Source organism: Carassius auratus, chromosome 25, assembly GCF_003368295.1.
Source record: "Carassius auratus strain Wakin chromosome 25, ASM336829v1, whole genome shotgun sequence".
Classification (NCBI taxonomy): Eukaryota; Metazoa; Chordata; class Actinopteri; order Cypriniformes; family Cyprinidae; genus Carassius; species Carassius auratus.
In genome coordinates, this window is record NC_039267.1 from 15,344,423 (window position 1) to 15,372,150 (window position 27,728).

The 27,728-nt window shown below is 38.8% G+C and overlaps 2 protein-coding genes across 5 annotated transcripts in view; one reads left to right on the forward strand and one right to left on the reverse strand.

The window, feature by feature from the left end:
* The first annotated feature begins 380 nt into the window (after nucleotides 1-380).
* On the forward strand, nucleotides 381-8,015 carry LOC113043482 (very long-chain acyl-CoA synthetase-like). Its single transcript, XM_026202904.1, has 10 exons — nucleotides 381-1,095; nucleotides 2,881-3,090; nucleotides 3,254-3,412; nucleotides 3,513-3,637; nucleotides 4,804-4,998; nucleotides 5,079-5,169; nucleotides 5,399-5,597; nucleotides 5,668-5,765; nucleotides 6,948-7,078; nucleotides 7,186-8,015. The coding sequence occupies exons 1-10, from the start codon at nucleotides 621-623 to the stop codon at nucleotides 7,360-7,362; spliced, it is 1,860 nt and encodes a 619-aa protein (XP_026058689.1). The 5' UTR covers nucleotides 381-620; the 3' UTR covers nucleotides 7,363-8,015.
* A 658-nt stretch (nucleotides 8,016-8,673) lies between these two features.
* LOC113043481 (tight junction protein ZO-1-like) overlaps nucleotides 8,674-27,728 on the reverse strand; it is a 141,382-nt gene continuing 122,327 nt past the window's right edge. For all 4 annotated transcript variants that reach the window (XM_026202900.1, XM_026202903.1, XM_026202901.1 and 1 more), the window contains 11 exons: nucleotides 27,511-27,611; nucleotides 26,242-26,595; nucleotides 24,774-25,010; nucleotides 20,988-21,914; nucleotides 20,420-20,511; nucleotides 19,451-19,672; nucleotides 17,832-17,971; nucleotides 16,773-17,196; nucleotides 13,776-13,993; nucleotides 13,049-13,192; nucleotides 8,674-9,934 (listed from right to left, as the gene is read on the reverse strand). In XM_026202900.1, coding sequence (XP_026058685.1) covers nucleotides 9,840-9,934; nucleotides 13,049-13,192; nucleotides 13,776-13,993; nucleotides 16,773-17,196; nucleotides 17,832-17,971; nucleotides 19,451-19,672; nucleotides 20,420-20,511; nucleotides 20,988-21,914; nucleotides 24,774-25,010; nucleotides 26,242-26,595; nucleotides 27,511-27,611 — 2,954 coding nt within the window. In that variant the 3' untranslated portion in view covers nucleotides 8,674-9,839. The remainder of the gene's footprint in view (nucleotides 9,935-13,048; nucleotides 13,193-13,775; nucleotides 13,994-16,772; nucleotides 17,197-17,831; nucleotides 17,972-19,450; nucleotides 19,673-20,419; nucleotides 20,512-20,987; nucleotides 21,915-24,773; nucleotides 25,011-26,241; nucleotides 26,596-27,510; nucleotides 27,612-27,728) is intronic.

Below are 27,728 nucleotides of genomic sequence, written 5' to 3' on the forward strand. Positions count from 1 at the left end.
CTTGTTTGATGTCAAATTAATTTTGATAAATAAGTCGCACCTGACTATAAGTAGCAGGACCAGCCAAACTAGGAAAAAAAAATGTGCGATTTATAGTCCGGAAAATATGGTACCCACCCCTATCCGGATCCTGAATCCCTGACAATTTCATCATAAAAAAATAAATGTAATTTTCTTTTTTTATTCCTTCTCTTTCTATCTTGTACTTATTTGAAAAATGCATAAAACTTGGAATTACAATAGAGAGAGAGAGAGTGTGTGTGTGTGTGGTGTGTGTATGTGTGTGTGTCTGTAGCAACAAATTCGGCATCATTTCCATTAAAAAAAATTAATTACCAACAACTGAACCACAAACCAAAGTTAATTATCTGAATTTATTGAGAGACCTGGTTTCTCGTGTTAAAAAAGTGTGGAAACAAGGCACCGATTTAAAGAAGGATCTGGCAACACGATGAGACTCGGGGGTGGATCAGAATGATATAATCTCTCTCTGGAGCACCAAAAGGGCTGAACTTGCATTTCGAAAATGTGGCCCATGAATTTTAAGACTGTGGAAGAGGTGTCAGACTATGGCATGTAGTTAATCTCCAAACCCCAGTGTTTTCCACTCTCTAGTAAACATGTATGTGTGGATCTCTCTCCTCGCGGGCTTGGCTCTTCTCCCTGCGCTGCTGAAAACTTTCTTCCCATACTTTTTCCAGGACTGCGTGTATATGTACAGGGCTCTTGGATGCGGGATCCGATTAATTGTATACAAAAGGAAAACTCCATTCTACAGTATTGTGGACTGTTTTTTGGAGGCTGTGAAGAAACACCCGCGAAAAGCGTTTATTCATTTCGAGGGGAAGACTCACTCTTATGAGGAGGTGGATAAGGAGAGTAACAGAGTAGCGAACGCGCTGCGCTCGGAGGCTGGGCTCAGAGAAGGGGACACGGTCGCGCTGTTCCTGGGGAACGAGCCCCGCTTCGTGTGGACCTGGCTCGGCCTGGCGAAGCTCGGCTGTCCCGCAGCACTCCTCAACTTTAATATCAGATCCAAATCACTCCTCCACTGCTTCTCCTGCTGCGGCGCGAACGTGCTCATAGCAGCTGCTGGTGAGGTCTATGCACTGTCACTACAGACACATATATATGGATCAAGGGGCTACTACAGCATCGGAATGACATGCTGTGAGGCCTTTGTACTCTTTCCCAAATATTTTTTAAATGCGTTCATGCTTTTGGGAAATACTTGGCTTTCTTAAACATATAAGACAGAAATTTATGACACTTAAAAAGAATAAAACTGTCAAAAAAATAATAATTATTATGCAATAAAGCATATGCTGTGTTATATTACACATATAGTCACACTACAAAAAGGTCGTTATATATCTACATATATAGAAGTACGATATTTCGTAAGTTAACTGGCCTTTTTTTGCTACAAAGATATAGTTCCTGCGCAGTGATGTTATGACCAGGTGTTTTGCGTAATTGTTGCTTTTCGCGCCACTGGAACGTTGAATTAACCAATCAGAAGGTAGAACCGAAACATTCTAGGGTTTTTCCTGCCCCACCCCCACGCCCACGTTGCTTTCTTAAACATATTTAATTATTACTTTTTAAAAGATTAGAGCTATCAAATGAGGACAAACGTGGATGGTGTCCTGTTGTTGTAAATATAGTCATAACTAAAGGGTAGTCATTACATCTATCAGGGTTTACAGTTATATTATTTTATTATTATAAAAAGTTACTATATAAAAAGATATTAAGGGTATAAATATAACAATGTAATAATAAAAAGCATGTTATTTGGTAAATTGATTAACTGGCATCCTTCCACTAAATGTTGATTTTCGTGCCACTGGAATGCTGTATTGATTGACCAATCAGAAGGCAGAACTGGAACTTTTAGGCAGATTTTCCCCTTCACAAAAATCACTAAATTAATAAACTGTAATAAGGAAAACAGGTATCCTTTAGCCTATTCGTCTTTGCACGTGGGTACTGCTTCCAGTTCTTTTATCTGTACAAAAACCGTCCGTTATGCTGACTGTTGTTGCAAACTGGTATTCGTAATCTTTTAAATGTAGCTAATAATGTTTAATAATACTTTAGTAATACATTTAATATAACCACAAAAAGATGGGGATATAACGATATCAAAATCTCATGATATGATAATATCTCAATATGAAATCCACAGTACGATAGTCTGTTAATTGCGATTGTTAAAAAAAAAAAAAAAAGGAAATTAAAAGTCAGTTTGACAGATACTGTGCCAAAGCATAAAGGCTCGAAACAACTCTAAAGACCTTTTATGTAAGAATAAGAAGTTTAAATGTTGAAAACTAAACTTTTTGGATGCAGAAGACCAATTGTTTCATATCGTCATGTGATCACGATAATATCGAGGTAGTTATCACGATGTTGATAATACCTTTACATCCCTACAACAAGAGATAGAAAGCCTAAATTGTTTACCATTTACTGCATTTACTTATTCTTTTACTTATTATATAAATCTAACATGTTCTCAAGAAAAAGCTTATTTCCAGTTGAAAACATTATCCGGTGGATAAAATGAAAAAAAAAGAGCACATTAATGAAGCTGTGCTTGAGCCCCACTTATGGGTTTAAGGGGAACATAAGACAAAAGTTTGAGAAGCACTGGCCTAGAGGACTCGAGCACATGCCGTGCATGTAAAAACCAGCCTGTTTCTTTGGGAACCGATATCTGGAAGACTTCTACACGATATCACAAAAACTGCTTTTGTTAATGTTTAATAAGATGTTTTTTTATATAATTGAAAATCAACTATTTAACCCTCTGAAGTATTGTAATCATACATGTCATTAACTGTAGAGTTCTGCAGTGACGTGTTTCTCTCGCAGAGCTTCGTGATGCTGTTGAGGAGATATTGCCTGTACTGAAAGAGAAGGGGATAACTGTATACCTCCTGTCGGACGAGTGCACTACAGACGGCATTCAGTGTATCGGTCAAGCCATCGCCAAAGCTTCAGATACGCCTCTGTCCCCGTCCCTCAGGTCCAACATCCATATCAGGACTACAGCTCTGTATATCTACACTTCTGGCACTACAGGTATCTCACAAGCCCACATGTAGTGGTACATGTTATATTTATAGTTCTATTCCATTCAATAGCATATCACAAGAAGCCCATACTGCTGAAAAAAACTAAATATATGTATGACTGTATATATAATAAGAATCCTTAAATAACATTGGTGCTTTGGTCCATGGAGGTCTTCCTAAAGCAGCGTATGTGACCCATGAGAGGGTCTGGGCTTCATCGTTCATCCAGGGTGTGTGTGGAGTGACGTCTGAAGACATATTCTACATCAATCTGCCTCTGTATCACAGCGCTGGATTCCTCATCGGACTCGTCGGATCCATTGAAAGAGGTTTGACGGATTATATAACACGCTGATTTTAGATCTAGAAGATTATTCTTGTGGTTTATATATAATATAATGCTGCTTCCATCTTGCGTGTTTTCTCCAGGTAACACTGTGGTTCTGAGGAGGAAGTTTTCCGCCTCTCAGTTCTGGGACGACTGCAGAAAGCACAACATAACTGTGATGCAGTACATCGGTGAAACCCTGCGCTACCTCTGCAATGCGCCGAAGGTAAACGCAAATATGGTTTAGAAGTATGGAGACACAACTGTAACCCATTGCGAAATCTGCATGAAGAAATATGATATTTTAGATAGCATGGATTCCTATTAAAATGACTGCATTTAAATTACGAAAATTTGCCGAATAATGGCAAATGTGAATGCACCTTAAGACTGGCTGAGAAGGTAATCCCAGAATGAATTGCACGAGAAAACATAATATGACCGTTTCATTCAGAATTTGTGTAAACTCTTGTTAGAATATCAAATTGTTAGCTTAGCAACATGCAAAAAATTGTCAATTTCCAGTCATTGAAGATGGCGGATCATGGAAAATTAGAAGAAAATTGAATATAAATCTTGATTAAAAACAGTGATATTTACTAAACTGCAGCTCACGTGAATTCCTATTAAAATGACTGGATTTCGCCAGTGAATTTTGCAGAATAATTGGTGAATGTGACAGTGCCTGTTAGCTTAGCAACATGCTAACATGAAACCAAAGACTATAGACAAGACGGTTCACTCCTATTACTTATGAATGGGAAAAACTGCAAAGCACAATATGGTGGAATATGCCACGCTTTTTAAATGAAAGATCCAATCGCTGATCGTCACTGCAATGCCGTTAGAATCTCTGATTCCCATTGTAACCTGAAACGTGCTTTGGCTGGTCTAGCCTGAAAAACATGCTTTTTAAATGCTATTTGAGCATAAAGAACAACATTCATGGGGCAGTTCACTTCAGATTTGTGAGTTCAACAAGCAGTTTTCCAGATTTAGATTGGATTTGGATGCCAAAAATAGCTTCCTGGAGGTGTTATAAACATGGCCACTGAGTGAACAGACTTTCCTTGAAAGGGACTTTGATAAAACTCAATTGGACTTTCCTAGTTTCCTACATTTAGCAGGCACTTTTTGTGACTTGGTTTGCATCGAAGTTCATTGTGCACTCTATCAGTTCACGCATTCCTTGGGAATCAAAGCCATAGCCTTGTCTTGGTAACATCGTGTTACATCTACTATTTTAGAACTTCCAGTGTGGAGGTTTTATGACCCTTAGCATGTTCCCTTATAAGGCAGCTCACTAGGTGTCTCAAATTTGTCTGGAAATTCTTTGGGACAGTGCAAAGACAAAAACACAAACTGGGATGTTCTTTCCACTTCGTGTTGCAGAAAGACAATGACCGAGACCACAAAGTGAGGATTGCCATTGGAAACGGTGTACGAGCAGATGTCTGGAAAGAATTCCTGAACCGTTTCGGATGCATTCATGTCCGAGAGCTTTATGCCGCCACCGAGGGAAATGTCGGATTCATCAATTACACTGATAAAGTCGGAGTGGTCGGCCGCATCAATATTCTCAGCAAGGTTAGTGACAATACACATTTCTTAGCATTGAGAAAAGCATCTGTGTGCAAAGTTAGCTTGATTGTGGTGGTACTCCACAGGTGTTTTTCCCCTTTTCCATCATTAAGTTTGACATTGAGAAAGAAGAGCCCGTGAGGAACGCCGAGGGTCTGTGTATCCCAGTTGGAAAAGGTAAATCAGATGCTAGCTTTGTGGATTTTATGATATAATTCATTTTATTGTTTTGCAACGTCTGTAAAGATAGTATGAGGTGTTTGTTTAGGTTAGTATTTGAGGTTTTAAGTCCCAACTCCCACTAACCTTTTGAGCAGAACTTAAGTCATAAAAAGTTCATGTTTAACGTGAACATCTCACATGTGCAGCTTTAGCCCTACAGTTGTTGATATTAAATGCTTTGTAGATGAGGTGGGCCTTCTGGTCGGGAAAATCACAAAACACACCCCTTTTGTGGGTTACGCTGGGAACAAGCAGCAGACCCAGAAGAAGAGACTCAGTGATGTGTTTGTGAAAGGAGACCTGTATTTCAACAGCGGAGATCTGCTGAGGATCGACTACCACAACTTTGTCTACTTTCATGATCGAGTTGGAGACACGTTCAGGTAGCGGAGCTGAAGCATTATTTGCACATTTTAGAGTCTCAAGCATTGCATTAACATTGTTTTTTTGCAGGTGGAAAGGAGAGAACGTGGCTACAACTGAGGTGGCAGATATTCTCATGATGGTGGACTGCATCGAGGAGGCCAATGTGTATGGAGTCAAAGTTGAAGGTGGAGTGGATGGATTTCATCATATTTAATTAATTCCACTGATGGTTCTTGATGGTCTACAGTGATCAATGTAGTTTTATTCATGGATCATTCATTTCCTTGGGAATTGAACTCATGGCCTTGGTGTTGCTACAGTAGTGCCATGATTTACTGTTTTAGCAACAAGTGTAAATTAAAAAAAGAGACGATTACAGCATTTTGAGCAATTATTAAACCCCTCTGATTGGCCATTGTGTGCATGCACTCAACAGAGATGTCTGTTATAGTCTACAATGATCAATGCTTCACGTTTTTACCAAACGCTTACACAGATACACACAGGAACATTCAAAAGCCGCATCTATCAGTGGATTTGTGGATTATAGCCAATCAGAGACATATCTGTTGAGCTTGAAAAAACAGTGGCCAATCAGAGGTGTCTGAGAAGCTGCTCAAAATGCTAGCAGGAAATGCTGGTATCGCCACATTGTTTACAATTTCAGTACCAATGTTGGTGCTTTTGACAACACTAATTTGAATCTTTTTAGAAATTGGAATATGACTCACTGATTCAAATCTGTTCTTGACAAGCGAGCCACATATCATTACTTACAAAATCATTTTAAAATTGAACAAAATCAATCAAAGGGCTTGTGAGATTAAAATCAGGTCAATATAATAAAGGGTACTTTAATAAATGTAAAGAAAAAAATTACACAACAGCCAAATAATTTTTATTTCAATGCAACTTGTTTCTGACGAGTTAATGGAATCTTTGAAGAGTTTGTTCACCTAAAAATTCTGTCATTGTTTACTCAGCCTCAGGTTGTTGAAAACCTGTGCAAGTTGCTGAAAACAAAAGATATTTTTTAGAGTTTTGGTAGACAAAAAGATTTTGGTTCCCATTGACTTCCATTGTATAAAAAAAAAAAAAAAAAAAAAAAATACTATGGAGGTCAATAGAGCTCAAACAACTATTTGGTTACCAAAATTCTTCAAAATAAATTTTTTTTTGTTTAACAAAGAAATTCATGCAGGTTTGAAACAAGTGTGAGTAAACAAAGACAATTTACATTTTTAGGGTAATTGTCCCTTTAAGAAAGCAGAAAAATCCACTGAAATACTACACCCCTATATATCTATATATATATATTCAAAGTATATTTTTAATTGGATTTTCATTCTAAATTCTTTTATTTTCAGGACATGAAGGAAGGATAGGAATGGCAGCTGTGAAACTGAAAGAGGGCAGAGAGTTAGACTGCGTCGACACTTGCAGTGTTTTGGCGAACTATCTTCCAGTGTACGCCAGACCACGATTTATCCGAATTCAGGTTTGATGCCTTACCTCATATATATATATATATATATATTCCCATGAATCCTGCTTGTCCTCTTCAGTCTCTCTCGGACAGTCATCAACAACAAATTTGTCTTTCAGAATTCTTTGGAAGTCACAGGAACGTTCAAGATGAAGAAAGTGAAGCTGGTGGAGGAGGGCTTCGACCCGACCTTAATACGAGATCCTCTCTACTTCCTGGACCTGACGCAAAAGAAATACATTCCACTCTCTCAGGAAATTCACAAGTCGATCATGTCGCAGGACATTAAACTGTAGAAATCCATAGAATAAGCTAACGGTACAACTTTGAAATCTACTAACCAGTAGTTACGCACTAGTCTCAGGGAAAACAAGTGGTTACAGTGAAGGATTTTAACCTCTCCAGCAGTACACTCAACTGTTGTTTTACAATAGTACTTGATTAAACGTGTGCCTTCATAATGTTCATTTATAATCATCTCAACTTGCAGTTAAATAGACTCTAATAAGATTTTGGTACACTAAATGTACTTAATTTAATAGTATATAATACAACTTTAACTCGTAAAACAGCGGTTCTCAACTGGTTTATGGTGAAATACAAATAACAAACGCTTAATAATGTAATAAAAGGCTTCCCATACAGCATATTTTATGAAATTCAAAGGCCATGTCCAATCAAACACTGGTATTTTGGCACAAATTTGTCACTCGGATTAAATTTCACCACTTGCCACAAACCAGTTGGGAGTCGGTGCTTTATGAGTTTGAGATTGATCCTGCTGACACAATGGCTTTTAAGAGATCTAGTCTCTGGTTTTCTCAATGCTCGTGTTCGCCAGTCAGGAGACTAATCAGCTGCAGTGTTTTAAGTAGGTGAAAGGGCAAAATTCATGACTTCCCTTCCCTCAACCTCTGAGCTCGACAATAAACAGTTCCACAAACCCAAATGAACCAGTTTCATTCTGTACACAATACTGGGGTCATTGACACCCTTTCCATTTCACAATCGTCAAGATTATCCAACACCGCATTGGTGAAGCAGTAAAAACCATTGGTTTTTTTCTCTGTTTTTTGTTTTTTTACTTTAAAAACGCATTTATTTATTAATACAGTTGGATACTTAGAAATGTGCTGCAAAGAAAATAAAAAGAATGTGGCCACACAAAGTAAAGAAACTGAACCCGGGATGAAGCTGCGTCGTCATATCAAAACAAAGTCATATTAATGTGCCTTAATAAACTGTCTATTAGTACAAAAATACATTTCAGGGCACACAATACAGCATCCAATATCACAAATAAAGTCGTGGTCCAACCACCAACACAGACCCTTCTGAAGTACAGAGTCCTTAAATTATTTAAACCGAGCACTTTTCTAGTTTGTAAATAATAAAAATGTTTCTGTAACTGTTAAAAATGCCATTACATAGTGTTTTATATATATATATATATATATGCTGTTGGTATAAAAGATAACGTCCTTTTTTCGTTGCATTATGGAATTTTTTTTATTCGTTTCAGTTCTCTTTTCCGTACTGCTAAGGTAAATTCCAAGGCTATAGAAACATAACCAAACGTTATAGATCTTTTTTTTTTTTTTTAAGAATTTTTTTTCGTTTAGTTACGGTTTTATACAAAATAACAAAGATGTACAAAAGGTAATTTACAGCGAACCAAGGCCATATGCTAGCACAATATATACAGCTGTAATTGAAACATATCCTAGTGTTCGTGTATATTCTTTGACTTCAAATGCATAGCAGTGAGAAAGCAGACCTGTTGATCAGACTTCATTATTTGTGTGCTAAATATCCCGCTTCATTACGGTGGGAGGGTTTCCTGTCCTTCCCTCTGTAACAGAAATTCGACGTTTGCTAGTCTTTCGGGTCAAAGGTACAAAAAAAAAAAAATGCAGATAAGGCATCACTGTTTGCAGTGGATGATGGGTAGGTTTGTGTACTCAACTTAGTAGCAGGCGTTTGGACCTGAGTCATAGCACATGCATAGATCTCTAGACAGCAGGAGTTTGGGAAAACCACAGTCAATGTTTATCTACGGTAAAACATCGCTAGAAAAGATCGCTTCAAAACGAGAAAAAGAGCCCATTTTTCTTTTTTTTTTTAGCCAGAGAGGGAAGTCCATGAGCAGATGAGTGCAACAGTCACATTCCTTCAATGAGCAGTTCTTTCCTGCAACAAGTCTCAATTGTTCTTCATTCTCTACAAACCGACATGCTTTCCAGATCCGTGAAAATCCATAACAGCGTTCCACGAAAAAACACATGACCTCGCAAACAAAAAAGCTCTACATACATGGACTTTTCTGTTTGGGAACACATTGGTGAGATTCACTTGTTTAACGTAAAACTACTTCATTTTTCCATCTATTTTCCATCAAGTTCAACACTTGGGATCAAAAATGGGATAACTTTTTCCGACTGTCTGTGGCACAGGTCATGCATTCCATTAGCAGTTCGATTTCAGTCATTTTTTGCAAGTTTTCAAGCACCAAAAGGTAAAGAAAAAAGCTTAAACAATCTCAAAAAAAAGGAAAGAGGAAACCAAAGGGAATGGGAAAAGGAAAAGGAGCGCTCTGTAGCACTGTGCCATCAGTGCTGTTCTCAAAGAGATTTTTTGGGAACGACGCTTCAGCCCATCAAAGAAAAGATGGAAGAATGAATACTTCATAAAGAGGTGCAAATCCCTCCTCTTGAGTAGAACTGGAGAGGGGTCCATGCGCTGACGTTCAGTAACAGACCAGCTGTTGCTCTCTTCAGAAGTGGTCGATCAGCACGGACACACAGTTGGCGCCCACCAGGTAATTGGGGTCTCCTGGTAAACACTTGTTTTGCCAGCATTTGGGGTCAGCTGTGAACATATCAACAGGAGGAACATCATGAGGAATATGCTGTTAGACAACATCAGAATCAAACAATTCAGATTTTTCTATTCACACTGGGGCTGCGTGATTTGTGAAAAAAAAATATTCTGATAAATTATGATTAAAAAGAAAAAAGCATTAGATTTGCTGTGCTCTTTTATAAGACTGCACAATTTAGCCCAAAAATGTATTATATAAAATATATAATAATATAGGTTCCATTCACTGCATTACTTACTCCACCCCAAAATTTTAATTTGGTTATTAATCACTTAGCCCCATGTCTTTCCAATCCCGTAAAAACTTTGTTCATCTTCGGAAAACAATGTAGGATATTTTGGATGAAAACCGTGAGGCTTGTGACCGTCTCATAGATTTAAGATATTTATCCAAAATATCTTAAATTGTGTTCTGAAGACGAACGAAGCTTTTAGGGGTTTGGTACGGCATGGGGCTAAGTGATTAATAACAACATTTTAATTTTGGGGTGGAGTATCCCTTTTATTACAATTAAATCTGTTAAAGGAAAACGCCACAGTTTTTCCAAATTCCACTATGTTCTTCCCTCAACTTAGACGAGTTTATACGTACCTCTCCCATCTCAGTGCGTGCCGTTTTCCTTTAATATTTAATTGACCTGATTCAACATGAACTAACAATGAAGAGTATTATTTTTATAAACTAACTTCAACAAAAAAATAAAAATAAATTACTTTAGCAAGGCATTATTGTTAATGCATTAAATTAACTAATGGGACCTTATTGTAAATTGTTACCAAAGTATAATTAGAATAAAATAACTATAATAATCAATATTATTGCCAAATATAAATATTAACAAAAGTAAGAAATAAAACTTTTATATTCTCTGTAAAATAAAAATAATAATAATAATTTTTCTTGCTCACAGATAAAAAAACACCATGCCATGCTTCATTCTGAAACACGTTGCACATATGTTTTTATGTAATTAAAATCACAGTATTTGGATTAATCATGCAGCCCTAGTTCACACTGCAGCTAAATTCAGTTGTCACTCATTTTTGGCTGCTTAATACTGTTCTGTGTACTAACTGTTTGATTAAGTAGGGTAGTGACAAATTAATTTGCTCCTGGAAAGACTTTCATCAAAATTAGCAATCAGGTTCATTTATTATTTACAACCACATGTCATTTAGAACCACAAGATGCCACATTATCACTAGTGGTCGACCGATATTGTTTTTTTGGCAGCCGATGCCAATATCTTGGAAAGCAGGGGGGCTGATAGCTGATATAAAGCTGACATGATTTTTTGTTTACAATTTTAATTATTAGTCAAGAATTTTTTAATTATTTGACAATGGATTACAAATAAATAAATATGTAAATAAATAAATAAATATTAAATAAAAATATAATTAAAAAGGAAGTAAACACTGTACCCAAACGGGTACTTCTGGGAAGTTTGTGTGCAATGGGAATCATGTTTTACAAATAAAGCCAGGGTAACATTCACTTTACATACAGCACACAGAGAAAATAACATGAATATGACAGTGGGCAAATGCATAAAGTGCAGCATAATTTGAAATCACGAGTTTAAAATCATGTCACAAGATCTCACAGCTGGATTTGACTAAGTTTGCCCAGATTTGTGAAATTAAATGTTCATTAGTCATTCAAAGATTTTACTAATAATATCAAATCAATCATTATAATATCTGTATACAGACTTATATCCGTGTAAGACAGAACTGTTAATGATGACAGTGAACAAGAGGGAGAATGTGAGAACTGTGTGCGCTCAGACGCTGCCGCTCTCAGCGCCATCAAAATAAAAGTCCTGCCTCGAATACATCGGCCAAGCAGAAAAACTTATCAGCAGATGCTGATATCTGCTAAATGACAAATATCGGCTTTGCCGATATATCGGTCAACCCCTAATTGTCACCTCATTTAACCTGTTAACTGTCACTCATGTTTTTGAAGATAGACTTGAATGTGCATGATACAAACCTAACTTTTTATATTTCATGACTGAAAACATTTTGTAACATGATTTTGATGTGCCATTTACGGATTCATTTAAGGATGAATTTTGAGATTTTATGTTTTCAAGTGATATATAACTTCTGATGATTTCTAAAATGTGATAGAGAAAAAGGCAACGAGGAAGTCTTTTTTTAAAACAAAGTTCAAAGCTCCTTTTGTAATGTAGATTTCTGAGGGTGCACTCTTGTCATAAATTGATCTATTACTTTTCCTACATAATTTTTAACAAAATATATTGGTATAATATATATTTGGGAGTCTTAGACCTTTCCAACGATATATAGTTTGTCAAGATTAGATTAAATTTGATTGTAATATAGTATAGTCAACGTAGGCGTCCCGTATACGGGACGGGGTGACATTTAACAGGTTAAGAGATTCAGTTTTGATTCCCTGAACTGAATGTTTGGTCAGGCCCTATTCACACTGCAGCTTAATTAAGTCACTCCCCTTTGGAGCACTTAACCCAGTTCTATTCACACACAGAAACTGGTTATGCGTTTGAAAACCAAATTCACTCTTGAAAAAAAATATTTGCTGATATCAACCTGTCACATTACCACCATGCCGAAATTAGGAGTGACTCCTGTATTCACACGCAATAATGTAATGGGTTCATTTGTTGGCATCCATATTTCTTATCTACAGCCATATTACCACCATGTTAACCATTACAAGATCAGGAGTGAATCCTGAATTTATACACAAAGTGAATGCTAATTTAGATGGACTCAGTCCTGGTTGTCTTTCCCAAATGTGGCCATACTGAGCCCAATGATGTGTGTCAGTTCCAGTCACATTTTACAATATTACATGGGTTCATTGTGAATGAATAAGAGCTAAAGAGACTTTAAGTGCATCTGCGATTAAGACTGGTGATAAATCGATGAAGCAAAGCAAGCGCACAGATCACACAGTGTATCATGTGATCAGGATGACTCTGAGCGTGAAATGTTAATTCAGGGAACCCAGAAAATGAAAGGAAATCACAAGAGGAATCGCTGCTTCTAAACTTCAATCCCGATCCCAAAAGACCCATCAAAGGACAGAGAGAAAGGACAGCGTACCCGACGAGGAGTCGGAGGATTTTAGAGCAAAAGACCAACCATCAGGGGTCATAGACGCACAGTGTGGTAGACGTAGTTCCACGGGCTTCAGGAACTTCAGACCGTGAGGGCCGCACATCACCAGAGGACTGAGCAGAGTTTCACCTGGAAGAGCAGACAGACTGCAATAAGCTTCAGGAGCATCAGTGTGTCATTAATTCAACAACTATACCATCATTAAAGAAGAACATTTATTATTATTACAATCAATGTTGAATTTTTTGCTTTCATATTTTTGTGGAACCATACATATATTTTCAGGATTCTAGAAGTAGAAGTAGAAAGTTTTGCAAAAGTCATAAAGAACAGAATATTTCAAATATACTGACCCCAAACATAAACAAAAATTTTCATACAACATGCAATTAAGAAATCAGGTTCATTGTAGAATTTTGGATTTTGTGTTTTTATAAAAATTAATTACTGTATCTTAACTTGTTTTTTTCCCACGAGCATGAAAAAAATGTCAGCTTTTGTGCATTTTCTTCTGCAGTGCTCTGAACTTGATGTGAAACATTTTTAGCTTTTTAACTTTTAACTAAGGTAGTTTTGTTCAAACATGTTCTGCTTAAATATGTGAAGTGTAACTTAACTTCAAAGCTAAAAATAGTCTAATATGGAAAAACTAAAATATATATACTGAAATAAAAATGAAAATAACACAGACAAAAGTAGACGTGATTCAGACCTTTCTCTTTGTCCAGAGGGGGCAGAATGCTGTTGTCCCGGCACACTTTGAAGTAGATCTCCTGCTCCACACTATCTGGAATCGCTCCTTGTGGGATGATGATACTGACTCCGGTCTCTATGGAGCTCAACACCCCACCGTTACAATTAAAGATGCCCCGCGCCGTGGCGACCACCGTGTGACCTTCATCCTCCTCATCATCATCCAGTGCAGTAGGGCTAGAAAACAGACAGTGACTATGGTTACATGGACATCAGTAGTCTAATTATTTACCTTATTCTAAATAAGACAATATTATTATTAAGGTGTTTACATGATTTGCTTTTAGAATATTCCTTTCATGTTGTTGTTTTACATGTTATAGTACATACCGTATTTTTTGCACTAAAAGTCACACTTTTTTTCATAGTCTGGCTGGTCCTGCGACTTATAGTCCGGTGTGACTTATTTATCAAAATTTATTTTACATGAACCAGGAGAAATGAACTAAGAGAAATGAACCAAGAGAAAACATTACCGTCTCCAGCCGCGAGAGGGCGCTCTATGCTGCTCAGTGCTCCTGTTGTCTACACTGAAGACATAGAGCGCCCTCTCGTGGCTGTAGATGGTAATGTTTTCTCTTGGTTCTTGATTCTAAATAAATGCGACTTATAGTCCAGTGCGACTTATGTTTTTTTTTTTCCTAATCATGACGTATTTTTGGACTGATGCGACTTATACTTACGTGCGACTTATAGTCCGAAAAATACAGTAAATCAATTAATGACACACGTCATTACATCCCAATGCGTATAAACATATAGTATGTCCTTTTAATGATATTTAGTTAAGTTTCATTTAAAATTTTACGAAAGCTTCAATTGCACTTAATTATTTTTCATGCTAACTGTGCAAACAGATGACAGCGTTGTTGAACTAATGCTCTTTTATTTGATGAGTAGGTTTAGGGGTGGGCTTAGGGGCTGTCCACATATTGCATCTTTTGCATTTTCAAGTTCGTTATTTCCAATGTAGGCGCGGTATGCACGCTCATAAAGGAAGTGACGCGCTTGTTTTTTCCAGGCGCGTCCGCACCACATTGAGTTAAAAACATCAACTCAGAATGCCGCAAGTGCACCGCAGGTCATGTGACAAGAACTATCCAATCAGCTTCATCCAAATGGATTACCATTATGAAATAAATTTAGTAGCAGAGCTACTGCAAGCAATTTTTTTTTTTGTGCTGCAAATTAAATTATCCTTTGCTGAAATTTCCGCGTCTTCATGGAGAGAGCAGGTCATGGTTGCTTAGCAACGGCCCTTTGGAAAGAAAGAGAAAGCGGCGCACCTAGCGTTTTCCACGCGTTTTTAGGCGTGATATGCGAACGGCCCCTTAGGGATCAGAGGTGGAAACGGTAGGTTTAAGGAACAAGAGGTGGAGACGGGTGGGCTTAGGGATCAAGGGGTGGAGACAGGTAAGTTTATTGGTGGAGATGTGTAAGTTTAGGAATCAGGGGTGGAGACGGGTAGGTTTAAGGCTGGATATGGGTGGGTTTAGGGATTGGGGGGTGGAGACTGGTAGGTTTAGGGTTGGAGATGGGTGGGTTTAGGGATCGGGGTTGGAGACTGGTAGGTTTAAGGCTGAAAATGGGTGGGTTTAGGGATCGGGATGGAGACTTGTAGGTTTAGGGGTGGAGATGTGTGGGTTAAGGAATCGGGGGTGGAGACTGGTAGGTTTAAGGCTGGAAATCGGTGGGTTTAGGGATCGGGGGTGGAGACTGGTAGGTTTAGGATTGGAGATGGCTGGGTTTAGGGATCGGGGTTGGAGACTGGTAGGTTTAGGGGTGAAGATGGGTGGGTTTAGGGATCGGGGTCGAGACTGGTAGGTTTAGGGGTGGAGATGGGTGGGTTTAGGGATCGGGGTGGAGTCTGGTAGGTTTGGGGTGGAGAAGGCTGGGTTTAGGGATCGGGGTGGAGACTGGTAGGTTTAGGGGTGGAGATAGGTGGGTTTAGGGATCGGGGTGGAGACTGGTAGGTTTAGGGGTGGGTTTAGGGATCGGGGGTGGAGACTGGTAGGTTTAGGGGTGGAGATGGGTGGGTTTAGGGATCGGGGGTGGAGACTGGTAGATTTAAAGCCGGATATGGGTGGGTTTAGGGATCGGGGGTGGAGACTGGTAGGTTTAGGGGTGGAGATGGGTGGGTTTAGGGATCGGGTGGAGACTGGTAAATTTAGGGGTGGAGATGGGTGGGTTTAGGGATCGGGGGTAGAGACTGGTAGGTTTAGGGGTGGAGATGGGTGGGTTTAGGGATCGGGGGTGGAGACTGGTAGGTTCAAGGCTGGAAATGGGTGGGTTTAGGGATCGGGGTTGGAGACTGGTAGGTTTAGACGTGGAGATAGGTTGGTTTAGGGATTGGGTGGAGACTGGTTGATTTAGGGGTGGAGATGGGTGGGTTTAGGGATCGGGGGTGGAGACTGGTAGGTTTAAAGTGTGGCGATGGGTGGGTTTAGGTATAGTTAAGTGTGAAAATTTCGGAAGCAGTGTGCAATGACCACAAGGTAATCAAAAATCTGTTTACATGGTAGATTCTTAATCAGAGTATTGTCTTAATCGTGCTAAAATCGGACTATTGTTGTCCATGTAAACACAGTGAGTGAGTTGTTAAGGGGTAGAGAAGGCTGGGTTTAGGGATCGGAGTGGAGACTGGTAGGTCTAGGGGTGGAGATAGTTGGGTTTAGGAATGGAGATGGGTGGGTTTAGGGATCGGGGGTGGAGACTGGTAGGTTTAAACTGTGGCGATGGGTGGGTTTAGGTATAGTTAAGTGTGAAAATTTCGGAAGCAGTGTGCCATCACCCCAAGGTAATCAAAAATCTGTTTACATGGTAGATTCTTAATCAGAGTATTGTCTTAATCGTGCTAAAATTGGACTATTGTTGTCCATGTAAACACAGTGAGTGAGTTGTTAAGTAAACAAAAGTAATGAATCTCGCTCTGGCTGATGTTGTTTCATCATCTTACCTGACGGGAACAGCCTTGGGAAGTGCATTGATGTTGTTGTGCTGATACTTGGGCCTGTTGTCCATGGTGCATGTGAAAGTGTCGACCCCGCTGTCTGTGTCCAGGGGCTGGGGCGAGATTTGAGGTTTCAGATTGTTGTTCACACTGGGTTTGGACTGTGTGTCATTGGGAAGCAGGTTGTGGTTAAATTTAGGGCTCTCGAACTTGCGCTCGAAGGGTCGGGCGGAGCTGGTGTAAGGCTTGGGGACATAGCGGTTGTAGCTAGTAGGGACGCTTAGTGTTTTGGGAGGGGCATCCATGCCGTTGATAGTAGACTTGGGGGGCAGGTAGCTGTTCTGGATGGGGTCATCCCGGGTTGGAGCTCTGAGAGCCAACAAGTCCGGTTTGGCTTTGGGAGAGCTGTGAGGATCTGGCATCGAGTTCACTGGGAGATCAGAGAGAATGCATCCAGTTTATGATGTGGTGTAAAAAATTATGCAATCTCATTGGTATTAGCATAGATTTTTGAAATGTTGGCAATTTAAGAACATTGACAATATGGCCATGCATTATGCAACGGGGTGGTACTTCTTTATATGTTTAATGTCATTTATTTATGGTGTAAAAATAATCTGTACTTAAAAAAAATTTACTGTCAAGTTTTGTTTAAGCTTGTGTACTTTTTTCGCATATACCAAAAAGACGTTTCAAAACAGAGATTTAACAAAGTAGAATTTTCAGTCATTCTGCAATTGTTGTTTTTTTAATTATGCAATAAATGTGAAATATTATTTGTGTGTAATCACAGAGTCAAGCGTTTGTATTCCAAAAATGTTTAAAATGCAATTTACAAAATGGTAAGCTATCAAACACAATATATAATTTGAGATGTAATGAAAAAGACACTGCTGGAAATTTGTAAAAAAAAAAAAAAAAAAAGACGTCTTCCTGTGATGTTTGTTTAAACACTGTTGGACATTATTAGCAGACAAATTAAACTAGTGAGAGTGTAAACAAATACACATTTTCTTGAAGTCCACAAAGCCCAAAGTACCATGAACACTCCAGACTCATTCTTACCCTCGATGTTGCTGAGTTTGGGCAGGGATGTGGGTGGAGCAGCCGGTGTGGGCTGGCTGTATGGAGCAGGTGGCGGGTTGACAGACGGCAAGGGCTCGTACCTCTTGTCCACAGGACTCACCTTTTCCACAGACTCCGTCCTGAAACGGAAAGTGTGTGAAAGACTGTGATATATATATAAATATATATATATATATATATATATATATATATATATATATATATTAGGGGTGTAACGGTTCACAAAATTCACGGTTCGGTTCGATACGATACACTGATGTCACGGTTCGGTTCGGTTCGGTTCGATACGTTTTAGATACAGCAAAATGTAAAAACATCTCAACTTTTCAGAATGCCGCAAGCGCACCGCGGGTCATGTGACAAGAACTAACCAATCAGCTTCATCCTTTCCCGTAACAACGTTGAGAGCTCAGCCAAGATGAAGGATCAGCTGATCATAGTTGTATATGGATTGCAATTTTGAAATAAATTTAGTAGCAGCGCTACTGCAAGCGATTTTTAGAGCTGCAAATCCATTTATCCTTCGCTGAAATTTCCGCGTCTCATGGAGAGAGCACGTCATTGTTGCTTAGCAAAGACGCCTCATGAGCGCTTCTGCCCAAGCGCTTTGGAAAGGAGGAGAAAGACGCGCTTAGCGTTTTCCATGCGTTTTTAGGCACGATATGTGAACGGCCCCTAAGGCGCTCGCTCACTCAGCACGCGCTGAAGGCTCGTTGCAAAATGTCGAATGCCTTTAACAGACCAGAAATATAAGATCCTAAAATAACCAACAGGTCTGGTGTTTGGGTTGGATTCCCTGTAAGCTATAGTGTCTAAATGCTGCGTGCATGTTTCTCCTTTTTTTCGTCTTTTCCCAGATAGTACTGACGCATATATCCCAGATATTCCCGCTGGTGTTTTTTTTTTTTTTTTTTTTTTTTCCGCTGGTGTACCCTGTCATGTTGCAGATGCGACATACCGTTGTTTTTTTATCCACCACTCTCTTGCCATCACCATTATAGCTTAAAGGGAATCCAAAGTGCACCCAAACACCAGACCTGTTGGTTATTGGAGGATCTTCTCATTTCTAGTCTGTTAAACGCATTGGCTGTTTTGCAACGAGCCTTCAGCGTGTACTGAGTGAGCGAGCGCCTGCTGAGTAGCCTAACATAAACATATAAGATGGTGTTTTTTTCTTCTTCGGGAGTGTCAGGGGCGTTGCCTGTTACGTTGTTTGGGTTATTGGGCTACCTTGTTGAACGCATATCATTATATTTCTCTCTCTCTCTTTTTTTTTTTTTCAAATATAATTAATTACTCCAACGAACCGTTCGGTATACATAATGCGTACCGCGTACCGAACCGAAAGCGTCGTACCGAACGGTTCAATACGAATACGCGTATCGTTACACCCCTAATATATATATATATATATATATATATATATATATATATATACAGTTAATACTGTCTGTCTAGTGTGTGAGAATGTACCTGGCGAAAGGATATGCGATATATATATATATATATATATATATATATATATACACACATACACACACAAGAGCTCCATCAAGATACAAGAGTTAATACTGTCTGTCTAGTGTGTGAGAATGTACCTGGCGAAAGGATATGCGATCTGGGTCTGAGGAGGTTTGGGCGGCTCGTGGAAGCGACTGATTGCAGTGTTGGGCTGATTCATGGCCTTGCTGTCAAAGCTGCGGCGGTCAAAATACGACAGCTGCTTCCTGTAATACTCTTCATCTTCATCTGGGTCATAGTGGTTGGAGCGGACCACGTCGTCCCCTACACGCGGCTGAGGTTTCTGGGGCTCTGGGGCTCTAGGAGCAGGAAAAAAAATCATCATAAGGAGACATCTTAACTGTATTATGGAACATCTTATGGTATTTTTCAGAATGGAAGACCAATCAGCAGAGGGCATTACAGGAGTACATTATATCATTCTCCACCAACAACACATACTGTTTGCTAACCACTATTACTTAAAAATAGTGTGAAACAGAGGTCAGTTTGAAACTAAATCATGTAAACAATAGAATAATATATATCAATTTTGTTATATTTTAATTTTAAAGCTTTAGTAATTTAGCTTTTGTCAGGTTTTGTTCTTACGTCTAAACATGTTTATTGTTTTTTAATGTTTTCGTTCATTTTTAAGTTAAGTACATCAAGTAAAACTAAGTGAAAATGAGAATTTTTTTTATTTAATTTCAGTTAACTTATTTTCTTTAATTAGTAATGAAAATGTTTCATGATTTAGTCTTAGCTAACTGTAATAACCCTGCTTCAACACATCAACAAATCAGTATATCAGAATGATTTCTGAAGGACCATGTGACGATGAAGACCGGAGGAATGATGCTGAAAATACAGTTTATCACAGGAATGAATCACATTTTAAAATATATTAAAATTGAAAACTGTTGTTTTAAATTGCAATAATATTTTAAAGTTATTTAATATTTTTACTGTATTTTTGATTAAATAAATGCAGCCTTGGTGAGCATAAGACACTTCATTTAAACCATCTTAAACAATCTCACAGTACAGTAAGTATGTGGCTGTACCTGTAAGAGGGTTTCTCCTGCTCCAGGTTGCTGAGAGAGTTGGCTTTAAGCACAGGACCAGGTGTGCTCACAGGTTTTGGGAGATCTGTGGGCTGAAGAAGAAAGTGCATGCATTCGGTCAACACATTTACACACCCTTCTCTAAGCAAAAGTTTGCACTAAGTCATGTTTACATTATTACCAACAAAGCCCTCAGTGGAGAACTGGAAGTTAAATGTGACCCTGGAGCACAAGTCCAGTCAGAAGTAGCAATTGCCAACAATACATTGTATTGGGACAACATTACGTTGCCTTAATATATTTTGTAAATTTCCTACCATAAATATATTAAAACTTAACTTTTGATTAGTACCATGCATTGCCAAGAACTTCAACAGTGATTTCCTTAATATATAGATTTTTTTCGATTCAGATTATATCTCGGACAAATATAGTCTCATCCTAACAAACATACATCAGTGGAAAACTTGTTCATACAGATGATGCATAAATCTCAATTTCGAAAAACTGCCCCTTATGACTGGTTTTGTGGTCCAAGGTCACATTCATCAAAAGGACAGAAACGTACCTTAATTCCTGCTACTTCTGGCGTATCCTTGGCTCGGTCAACAGACACGGAGCGCTTGTTCTCGAACATTTTGACCCGGTTGAGCACAGACTGTGGCTTCATGGCAGGGTCTTCATCATCGTCATCATCCCTGGGGGGAGGCGGCAATGGTTTGGGAGTTGCAGGGTGAGGAGGATCTCCTGAAGACGAGACGGCCTCGGGTTTGGGAGGCGGAGCGGGAGGTTCAGAGTTCATCACGGGCTCGTGTGGCGTTGGTTTATACCCTCGGTTCGGCGCTCCAGGGTTGTAGGAGGGTCTCATTGCAGCGTCGCCATAATACTGCTTGGGCGGATCAGGGGAGCGATGCGCATTGCCTGGGAACCCATGTGGATGGGACTCGAAGGGTGAGCGGGCGTCGTAGGAGACTGAATGGGGCGGAGGAGGCGGCTCTTCAAAGCGCGCAGGAGCGGGTTTAGTGTGCCGCGGACGGTTATCATAACCCATTGGGGACACGCCATCGTATTGGGACTGAGGCGGGCTGAAATCCCTGGTTGGGCCATCCTGGTATGGAGAGCGGGGTTCGTACCCCAGGGGAGGAGGAGGAGGGTGGTGGGCCTGAGGGTAGCCGGGCGCAGGGGGTGGTTGGGGTGAAGTCTGCTGCTGGTCGTAAGGGGGCCACTGCTCGTTGTAGTGAGGCACACGGTTGTCGTAGTGCAGGTGCGGGTCATAATTGTGAGGCTTTGGTTGTGCGTAGCCGCCACCGTCATAGCCATAAGGCGGGTGCTCGTACTGGCGGTATGGCTGTTGGTCCTGGTAGACAGGCTGGTGGCTGTAGGAGAGCGAGGTGGGGGGGGCTAAAGACTGCTGCGGCTGCTGGGGAGGGGGAGGCTTCACGCCGTGGTTCACTCGCACCGGCTCATCCACGCTGTACAGATCCTTTTTATACATCTGTGAGGGACAAAACGTCAGCTGTGAGAGCCGGTTTGACTGAAAAGGCTCAAACGAGATATGAACATTTTGCAAAACAACCTCAGTCACTGGAGCTAATGAATCCGAGCCCCCCAAAAAAAGAACCAGGCAAAATATTTAAAATTAGCTGTAAATAAATATTTAAGTACTAGATTTGCATTTCCTTCAGGAAATAGAGTGCAAGCACTTGCAAGGCAGTTGTAAAAAAAAAAAAAAAAAAAAAAAGGTATGATTTTGTATGATTTTAGGTAAGGTCAGGTTTTTGGCTTTTGTTGCTGAAATGAAAAAATAAGATGATCATAGTCAGTTTTTCTAAGAAGTAATTATACAAAATATAATGCATATTGCATTTTGCAGAACAAAAAAATATTAGAAGGACAGAAATATTAAAATGAGCAGTTTTTGTGTTTTAAACTTAATATATACCAAATAAATTCATTGCCAACAAAAAAATAAAAAATAAGTAAATAAAAATGATAGCTTCAAAATAATGTGGTTATATTTCATAATTCAATGGCAAATTTTCTATACAATTTCTTTGAAAAAACTTTTCAAAATATAATTAATTCCTCTGATGCAAAGCAAATTTTCAGCATTATTCCAGTCTTCAATGTCACATGATCCCTCAGATTTATTTTAATGCAGTGATTTGATGCCTAATTACGATAATTTTTGGTGCTCAATTATTAATTATGGCATTATATGAATGTTTGGTATAAACATATGGCGCTACCTTGCAAGCACTGAACTTAAACTCAATCTTGAGCAGGAAAAAAAACATTAATAACCGATTAATTCATTGTGCAATAAAACAAGCTTCTTACCAACTTGCTACTCAGCTCTACATTTCTACAGTTTGATAAGAAGCCCTTCGAACATGTACATCATCTCCACTTGGTTACACACTTTGATTCCTCGTCTTTAGTAAAAGTGAATACATTTATATTGTCATTGTTTGAAAGGCTCCTTCTCAAGCTTCAAAGTATAGCCTGAAGACAGTAGAGCTGTAAAAGGTCCAACGTCTCCTAGAAGACAACTTAACATAATCACAGAAGCTCTTACATAACGTCTTCATCTATGAAAAGAAACATTAGTTATGAAGACATTATGCAGGATTAGTCCAGTTGTTTTCCTTTTACATTGCTGTAAGTACTGTCTGCAGGTTAAATTAACATGCAACTACAGAAATCCATTCTTGCAAATCAGGGAAAGGTCCGTTTGCAATTAAGTGACAAGTCTACAGTGCATCCAGCAGTCGTCCGTACAGGTGAGATTCAGGTCAAAGCCAAACGCTACCATCACGGCTATCACTACAGAATAGGGCCAGGCGATACAGATTGAAATTTCGGTTCAATAAATAATTTTTTTTCCCCCCACAAAATACACACACACACAAAAAATTATATGGGAGAAAATATTCCAATAAAAATTGTGTTGATGCAAACAATAATACAAGAAAATAAATGACATAATATGCAGAATTTTATTAAAGCGTTTTAATTTACTGACTTTTCTATGGAAGTCTGTTCATACTACAGAATAGAAAAAATTGGAACATGTAAATTCTGCAATTAAGATTTTTTATTTTATTATTATATATATTTAATATTTAATCTTATTTCTACAGTTCGAATTATATTTATATAGATTCTAAAGAATCTGAATTCTGAGTTTACATCTCGCATTTCTATTTATAAATTTTTTTTGCACAACAAAATAAAAATAATTAAAAAGGTCATTGCGACTTTTTAAACTAGCAATTTTTTTCTCACAATTTAAAAAGTTCTCGCAATTTTGAATTTATATCCCACTCTTCCAATTTTGCATTTATAGTTTACATTTCCGAGTCTAAATCTCACAATTGAGAAAAAAAAAAAAATTCTCGCAATTCTGAGTTTATATTCGATAGACATAAACTGAGGATTGCGAAAGATATACAAACTCACAACTGTAAAAAAGTCTGTAAATATATCGGCCAAATAAAAAGTGCAGTAAAACAGCGACACATTCCCAAAGTTGCACCATTTAAAATAGTGGTAACATTCATGACTATGGTTGCAAAATGAATTTAATTTCTAATCGCGACTACAATTATGGATGCCACAATTACGTAATGGTTCAATTAATCGTCCAAAGTCAATATGTTATTCTGCGTGCTTAAGATGCGTTTTTTCTTTCTACATGTTATCTTAAGGGTTTATCCCTTAGTTTTAGTATAACATTATAATACCATTCAAATTTTATTTTATAATTTAAAGAAGAAATCAATCTGATGAACAGTTTACATTTGAGGTTTAATACTACAGAAAAGCACTAAAAGTTTTTCAGTTAATGTGTTTTCAGTTGTTTATTTTCATATAAAAATACGGCATGCAGTTGCATCAAACAAGGGTATAAACATCATTCAATGTAAATTGTAATAATCGTAAATTGTGACAATTGTAATTAATAATCGCAATTACAATTGCAAGAGAATAATCAACAATAATGATTTTTGTCACGATCGTGCAGCCGTATTCATGACTAAGCAATATATATATCGCCCAGCCCTACAGACAGAACAAGCTGAAAGAAATATCATAAATTAGGAGCCATGCAAGAGGAAGTACGAGGCACTTCTACTTATGCATGGGCCCTCGTCCTCCTGTGGTGCATGTGTACCAGTTACACAGAGGAACACACGCAGCACACGTGTGGGGTGGGCGGAGCATTCATGCAGACAGTGGAGTGGGAGGAGTCAAAGAAAAGAGTGATAGACACAGGCAAGGCTGAGAAAGAGAGAGCTGGGCTGAACCGGGCCCAACCGGGAGCGGGTCCAGCTTCTGGTGCTGCTGGTACCTTTGGATCTGGGCCAGGAGGAAGCAACTTGTGGGGGTCGTGTGTTGGGGGCTGAGCGAGCTCAGGGTCAGGCTGGGGATCGGGAACGGGGACGGGGCTGTTAAGGGAGTTGGCCTGAGGGGTGCCAGTCGGCTCCTCTGGGTTCGTACCCACTATTGGCGCGGTGGGTTGTACAGCAGGGGGCGCTGCTGTCGCTGCAGAGGGAGGGGGCGGCGAGGCCAGAGCTGCCTCTGTTTGCTGTGGAGCACGGGGCAAAGAGGTTACAGACAGCACCAGCTACAAACAGCAGCTACGACCACCAAAGCATCCTTAACCAGGTTAACTGACAGCTACTGAAAGATGAACAAGAGTTTTTCTGGTAAAGGATATCACCTGGTCATACAAACTTAAGTGTGCTTTTGAATAAAATAGTGTCCTTAGCTTTACAGGAAGCAGAAACTAGGTAGTGGTCCAGTCCTGTTGCATACGCAGTTTAAAATGTTATTAGGGCAGGAAATACAGGTTTACATTTCAGATAATGCGCTAAAGGAAAGACAATGGCTTTTGTTGAGTAATATGGTCATTTCTACCATGCAGTACATTCTGATATACATTTGCGTTATTTTATCAGATATAAACAGACTGAAACCATATTAGTAAGAATCACCAGAAAAACTAGCAAATGTTGTTGTCTGGTTTTTAAATTGAACTGACAGTTATCAAAATGTATTATACTTGTAAATGCACTCAGTTTAAAAACTACAGGGGTTTATTTTAAGAAATGTAAATGCCTTTTACTCTTATATCTTAATAACTAACAAAGCCCTAGAGACCAACTTTATCCATTTAACTAACAAATGCCAATTCCTTAATGTCATTATGCTCCAGGAAGTGACATCTACACAAACACCAGCAAGCATTAACAACAGATTTTATATAATTTTGTGATTTTTTTTTGTGTGATATTAATTTGACTGATTTGAATCATTACATCTTGTGTGATAAAAAGAAAAATGAGTATAATATTTAAAAACATAAGTGTAAAAAAAAAATTCTACCAAGCTACATAGCACTTTTATATAAAACAAATAATGATAGATAGATAGATAACAGAGATAGACAGACAGATAGATAGATAGATAGATAGATAGATAGATAGATAACAATGAAATAAATAAAAACACCCTTATGTAACCCAACTCATCTCAATAAACAATGGCTAACTTTCTTATTTCCATCTTGTAAGGCTCCATCTTATTAATTTTTTGCCAGTATGTGAATAGCTTATAATTAGTATTTTCTGTTTAATTAAGTGCCTGAGCATCTTTTATAGAAATACTTCATGAAATAACAACAAAAGCATATTGATTTTTAAAAAGTTCAAAAAGCACTGCACAGCCGAAATGAGCCACTTAAACCTTTACAGAAGTTCCCATGAATGACAGTAAAGAAACCAACACACACACATGATGGTCCTCGTATTCTGTACCTGCTGAGGAGCTGCCATCTTAAACCCGGCCGGGTCGATGCGGTTCACCGGCTCCAGTTGTGGCACAGCATGCTGGTAGCTCGGGTACCCAGCTGCGTCCTGGATGACCGGCGGGTCCTCTCGGACAGGTTCGGACGAGCGTGTGATGGCAGGCTCGCTGGGCAGGCCCACCTCGTCGTTCATGGTCTCATCCAGCTCCTGGTCGGTGTAGGCCCCGCCCTCCGTATCGGTGTCCTCGTAGTCAGAAGTGTGGCGGCTGTCGGTGCTGTACATGCTGTACTCACTGCCCGGTGCCGAGAGGTAGGAGAGGCGGTCGTCGTGGATGTCAAGGTCATCGTCAGGAGCGCCATCTGCCTGCATGTGGAGAGGGGGGGGGGGGTGGTTAGGATGAGTTTGATGACCCACAGCAGTGGAAATGAAATGATGAATGGATGAGAGTGGAAACTGATGCATATCAAACACTTGGACTGTAACTGTGTAAAAGCAGAAATAGCTCTGCTTTTTTAGCTCTTTAAAGCTTTATTATTTTCAGTATAGTTAATGAATGGAATGTTTTACATGGGTACTAACCAAATAAATGAATTGACAAAAAATAAACATAACTTGTACTTGTTTTAGGGATACACCACTTATTTGTTTGATATCGGTTATCGGCCGATATTAGACTTTTTGTTTATTGCATCAGATATATATATAGGCTAAAAGCTATATTCAGATTTATTCAGTTTTTCAATTTTAACTATGGTTATGTAATTAACATTTATTCAGTTATACAGTTTACTAATAATAGAAAGCCAAATTCTTCTGAAAACTCTGACAAACATAAATACTGATCATCAAATGGCAATAATTATAACATTTCAAACAGCATTGTTGATATATCGGTTAACCACTTATTAAAATGCATTTATATATTTGTTATTCATTCAGCCATTGTGGTTTTAGTGATGTCAAAATAAAAGTCCAACCAAACAAACAAAAAAAAAAACAGATCCCAATTGCAATATATATAAATAAAAGCTATATATAGGTCAACCACTAATTACAATTTCAGTTATGTAATTATTTTTTATTGAAGCATTGGCAGTGTTAGTGTTGTCAAAATAATTAATCAGTTTCAAATACAGTGTAACTATAGCTAAATATTTATCCACAGAATGACCACGACTGATCAATCAGTAGTGTTGCGTTGACTCATAAATGGGGGGGTGTGGCTCTAGACACATAAGAAACATTTGGAAATTGAGGCATCAAACTAGAGAGGCTTACCTTGCCCTCTGAGACCCAGACCAACTGGTTCTGCTGCTGCTGGATGGTCTCTTTCAAAGCGCCATACCAGCCCTCGTTCATGTTGTTTAAGTTGATAGTGGCTAGAAGGAAGTAGAGGCGCAATTTACTAAACTACAAATACACCACAAGTGGTACTTGCATTTAAAAAAACTTTTATGGTACTTTCGTAGCTTGCAAAAGTTCTCATTTGTGATATG

Excerpts from the sequence above, each read along its gene's own strand:
- LOC113043482 (XM_026202904.1), top strand. The coding sequence starts at position 621 with ATGTATGTGTGGATCTCTCTCCTCGCGGGCTTGGCTCTTCTCCCTGCG. Across the intron at positions 4,999-5,078 it reads GCATCAATATTCTCAGCAAG|GTGTTTTTCCCCTTTTCCAT; the intron begins GTTAGTGACAAT and ends GGTACTCCACAG. Across the intron at positions 5,766-6,947 it reads GTATGGAGTCAAAGTTGAAG|GACATGAAGGAAGGATAGGA; the intron begins GTGGAGTGGATG and ends TTTTATTTTCAG.